We start from the raw sequence: 5,419 nt of genomic DNA, 5'->3' as shown, positions 1-5,419 counted from the left end.
ACTACGCTACCAGAGCTCCTTAGAGCTCCTCAAATACTGGTAAGTCTTTGAATTTTACTCACCAATTGAAAACTGAGGTTTTAGAATTATTAATACTTAAAGATATACCAGGCTACTGGAGTCCTGGTGTGGCACTGTACGATAAGCACTGGAATGCTACAACAATGTTGGCGGTTCAAACCCACCAGCTGCTCCTTGGAAACACTATACATGGTTGTTATGAATTAGAACTAACTCAACAGCACTTAACAATAACAACATAGAAGTTACAGAAGGAAATAAGCATTTATGTATAGTTCTAACAAAGAAATACAAATTGCGCTCACAAGAATTATTAAGACTAATTATGTTAAAAGACTTTCTTAAAAAGGTCAACAATGCATTATTTCTTTTTCCTTTTTGCAACTTTTTTAGCAAATTGAGTGAAGCCTTATAGAGAAGATTATCAGATTTATATTCAACAAATCACACACTTTGTTTCATCACAATGATTACAATTCCCTCTTTGCAATAACAGTTATTCCACTTCCTTCCTGTGGTTTCTATTTCCATTCCATTCCCTCTCAGCTTTGTCCTTAGGTAAATGATGCCCTTTTGATCTTGAATGGTTGAACCATTCCATGGTAAGCATACCTTACTAGTGTTTTTACACACACACACACCCCATATCTACTCTTTGTCTGAAAATGGGTCACAAGTGTAAATTCCTTTCCAAACCTGAAGGGTGACCAAGTATCAGAATCTAAGGTTCCTTCAGTCTCTTTCTGATCAGTGAGCCTGCTGGGTTTTTTTTTTTAATAATTTTGAGTTTTGGTTTTTTCTACATTTTTTCCCATTCTATCCAGGACTTTCTGATGTGATATTCCTTTCAGAGCAGTTGGTAGTGGTAACCACGTACCATCTAGTTATTCTGGTCTCAGAGTTGTGATGTTCACATATTCCTTTTGCCCACACAACTTCAGTTTTCACCATTCTTCTTTTTTTCATACATAGAGAGACCAATAGTTGCACCCTGGATGGACAATCATGAGTTATGAAGATCCCAGACATTAGTTACCCAAGTAGGATGAAGAGCATTGTCTCTGTGGACGGTGGTATGTCAGTTGACCATGGTGTCCCCTAAGACTACAGTCCTGAGCCTCCACGTTTAGCAACTCATTGCCTTAAGATGTTTAGTAATATCTAAGAAGAAGTTTTTCTCATTTTGACCCCTGTATGCTACAACACATTCATAGGTATGGTCGGTCAATGCATTATTTCTTACTCTGACTAAAAAGCATACAATTGTTAATTTTAGTATTATGAGTACGAGAAGGCTTTAAAAGGTTCATGGAAAAATGGGACAAAAGGATAATAGAATTTTTCCATGAACTTTTTGAAGTCCTCCTGGTACTTTATAATGAAATACTTATTTTAAGAGAAAGCTGTGATCTCAGGAGTAATCAATCCTAAGTATATATGTGAAGAAAATATTCTTTATACAAATACATATATAGAAGAGTGAGAGAAAAATTATCTCTATTCTGGCTATAGAATTTATTTTAATCAACTTTTAGAAAAGACAAATAGATCATTTTTTTATATAATCTTGCTTTCAATACACTTTGTACATCTGTCAAGTTTTTGCTTTCGCTTATTACAAAATGTTTTAGGCTGAGCTGTGAGCCACAAATACACAGCTGTCTTCACTTCTTCATCAAATGTGAATTTTCATCCAAAAAGGGCTGCTTTCAGGGGAACAAACAGGTGAAAGTCTAATGGATCAATCAGGACTATAGGAAAGATGCTTTAACACCTCAAAAGGAAGCTTCTGCAGTGTCAACAGTGTGCACAGAGGTGTGTGGACATGTATTATTATGCAAGAAAACAATGCCCTTGGATAGCAGTCCTCTGCATTTAGGCTTCAGCTCTTCAATGAGCATCCCACTGTAAGGAGCACTGTTGACTGGTGAAACCTTTTTCCTGGTAGTGTTCCAATATGGCCCTTGAGAATCCCAGAAAATTGTAAGCATCCATTTTCCAGCTGATGGTTGACTTCGGAACTTTTTCTCAGTCTGCGATTGAGGATGTTTCCATTCCATACTCTGCTGTTTACGCTCAGATTCATAGTGATAAACCCTTGTCTCATCACCAGTAGCAATTTTTTTTTAAGAAACTTTTACCTGCCTTCAAGCATCGGTTCAAATTTTGTTTTCAGATGTCCAAATACTTCTGTTTATGCTCTTCTGTGATTTGTTTCGGTTCTCATCTTGCACAAACACTTCAAAACCCAAGTCTGACGTGGATTATTTCATAGGCAGAGCTATGGCTGATTTACAAATGATTTGCCGTATAATCCACTGTCACTCACCTATCCGACAGAATCATGTCACTCACATGTTCAATGTTGTAATCAACCATGGACATGGGCAGGAGTTTTACTATAACTGGAGTGTGGATAATTTTTGACTCACCCTTATATACACGGGAGCCCTGGTGTGCCGCTGTAGAATAAGCATTGGGCTGCAAATTACAAGGTTGGCAGTGCACAGTCACCAGTCGATACTTGGAGCCCTACACAGGGTTGCTATGAGTCAAAACCAACTCGACAGCACTTAACAGCATGTATATACATACAGACCAATGCACTTACTCCAACAGGCTGAAAAATGAGTCCATCCATTTCATGGCTGACTTCTTTGGCAAAACTTCCTTCAAGTAGCTAGAAAATAAATAAATACTTTTTAGAAATACAATAATCATTTTTAAAGTATTTTAATTCTTGATAAGCTTCATAAAATGTAATACATAAGCTTTTAAGAACTTAAAAACAAAATGGAGGGGTCTTCAGAGAGCTAGGTGAATACACTTTAAGATTTTTTTTTTAACATGGGAAATTTCCATCCCATCACAGCCTAGATATACTAAACAACAGTTCTAACATAACAATCAAAATGAAAGCATATTTTTAATGGATTGCTTAACCTATACAAAAGAAAAGGAACATACAAAAACCAAAAACAAAGTGGAAGTAGAAATCCTGGTAAACAATAAAGAGAGGAAATAAAAAAATAAACATAGTAAAGCAGAATCTCCATTGAGTCGTATCCAATCTGTCTGGGCAGGGCTGAAGAAAGGAGATGAGGACAAGTCCCCTGTGATACAACAGTGAATAATGGTTATCAGGACTGAATGTGAGGGTTGGAAATGTAAAGGTAGACGTCTTGTAGCAAAAGGAGGGGAGTGGGTGACTTTGCCAGGAGCAGAGGTCCCTGGGACCATCAAGGGAGAAGAGCAGAGAGCGGGACCCTATCCAGAGAAGCAGTGACGTCAGAGATGGCGGCAGAGACAATGACGTGGAGAGATGGCATGGCTGGGAACTCTAGACCCAGAGAGGAAAAGGGTCTGTGTGCTGACGACCGAGGGGCAGGCTTCCAGGGTATACCCTTTGGTTGGCTGATGATGCATGGAGGGGATTGTAACCATGGCAGTGAAACGATACACGATAGGATGAATGTAAAGCTAATGTTCTACCATGTAAACTATCACATAACTCACAATAAAACATTTTTTAAAAAAATAATTTTTTTTTTAAATGATGCCATTCCTTTGCTCAAAAAATAAACAAACAAACACAAAGGAGACAGTTGGAAGCTGGGAAAATGAAAACTTCGGCCAGAGAATATATAACCACAAACTAGCTCAACCACGGGAATTTTATTACAAAGACCTTCACATCCCAAAAACTCGAAAGCTGAGTATCTTTTAACATTTTCCTTTGCTCTACATATTGTTGTTTTGATTTTCTGAAGTTTAAAAAATACTTTTGTTCTAAAGAGAATTTTATGAGTGACATACAGTATGAAGCACAGTTTTTTCAATGTTATTTTAATAAAGAATCCATGTTATTGTTAAGTGCTGTCAAGTCAATTTCGACCCATAGCGACCCTATTTAGGGTTCCCAAGGAGCAGCTGGTGAGCTGGAACCTCCTACCTTGCAGTTCAAACAGCTTTGCAGTCTGGCGCATTAACCCATAGTGCCACACCAGGACTTCTTACAAAGGGTTAATGTGCTCAAACCATAAAGGCAATCCTAGATTCCAACTGGTTAATCCTATAACCAATTTGAGCTTGGACATAGAGGTTTCTTTCAAATTGCAATATTCCTGGTGTTTCTTTCTCCCCTTATTACAACAGTAAGAAAAAAGACACTGGAAAATTTAAGAAACTCAGAGCCAGAGTTTTGCCAAATGGGCAGCTTCAGGATAGTTTTCAGACTGTAAAAATGACTTCATAAAACCTGGTAATTTCACAGCACAAATTCTGCTGAGGTATGATGCAATAAAAATTAAACACCCCAATTAAATTGGTCTCTCCAGGTGTGGAAGAAAGAAGAATGATGAAAATTGATGCTCTTTGGAATCAATTAGACCAATGGACTAAAGGAACACATAAACATCAGTCTCCACGATTCTAAGACCAGAACTAGATGGTACTGGGTTACCACTACCAACTGCTTTGAAGGTGATATCACACTAGAAGTTCCTGGGCAGAGTGGAAGAAAATGTGGACAAATTTCAGAATTATTAAAAAAAAAAAAAAGAAAACGTTCAGCATTTCTCAAGCTGGGTGAACTGAAGAAAAAAAAAAAAAAAAAAAAGGACAGGCTTACTCTGAGAAAGATGCTGAAGGAACCCCCAAGACCATGGCCCACAACTACCCATCAGGGCTAGACTAGAACTTACCCTTGTAGACCAATTTTCAACCAAGTGGTGGACAGGTATATAGTAGGGACAACACTAGTCAAGTATGCTCACCACGAATGGTCAACCATTCCAGATAAAAAATACAACATTTACCTGGGGACAAGGTTCAGAGGGGTTGGGAAGGAAGGTGGAGTGGAAGCAGGAACCACAGGAAGAAAGTGGAATAACTGTAGTTGCATGGAGGGGATTGCAATCATTGTGATGAAACAAAGTATGTGATTCACTGGTTGTAAAACTGAAGACCTGCTCTGTAAACCTTTATTCAATTCACCATAAAATGTTTAAAAAAAAAAAAAATCTGAATGCCCCATATATATCTTTTAATAAATAAATAATAGCTTTTTCATCCTTAGACCAAACTTCCAAAATCCATGTAATGGACAATCCCTGTATGCAAAGTATAAAGCACAATGGATATACATAGTTATGTGCCAATATATAATTACGTTGTTTACAATGATTATTCTTAATAATATCCTTTCTCTCTCTCTCTCTTTATCTATCTATCTATCTATCTATCTATCTATCTATCTATCTATCTATCTATCTATCTATATGTGTGTGTGTGTAAAGACTACTCATCTGTCAGTTTGTTGTACTGTAGTGGCTTGTGTGTTGCTTTGATTCTGTAGGATATGCCATGGGAATTTCAAATACCAGCAGGGTCACCCATG

General features: G+C 37.5%; 1 protein-coding gene across 1 annotated transcript in view; it reads right to left on the bottom strand.

Moving 5' to 3' along the window:
* RNGTT (RNA guanylyltransferase and 5'-phosphatase) overlaps positions 1 to 5,419 on the bottom strand; it is a 385,215-nt gene that overhangs the window by 174,409 nt on the left and 205,387 nt on the right. The window contains exon 12 of the mRNA XM_006870664.1: positions 2,633 to 2,701. Coding sequence (XP_006870726.1) covers positions 2,633 to 2,701 — 69 coding nt within the window. The remainder of the gene's footprint in view (positions 1 to 2,632; positions 2,702 to 5,419) is intronic.

The sequence above is a fragment of the Chrysochloris asiatica genome, unplaced genomic scaffold (genome assembly GCF_000296735.1).
Source record: "Chrysochloris asiatica unplaced genomic scaffold, ChrAsi1.0 scaffold00146, whole genome shotgun sequence".
In the NCBI taxonomy this organism is placed as follows: Eukaryota; Metazoa; Chordata; class Mammalia; order Afrosoricida; family Chrysochloridae; genus Chrysochloris; species Chrysochloris asiatica.
Note: the sequence above shows the minus strand (reverse complement) of the source record. Positions and strands in the feature narration are given on the sequence as shown.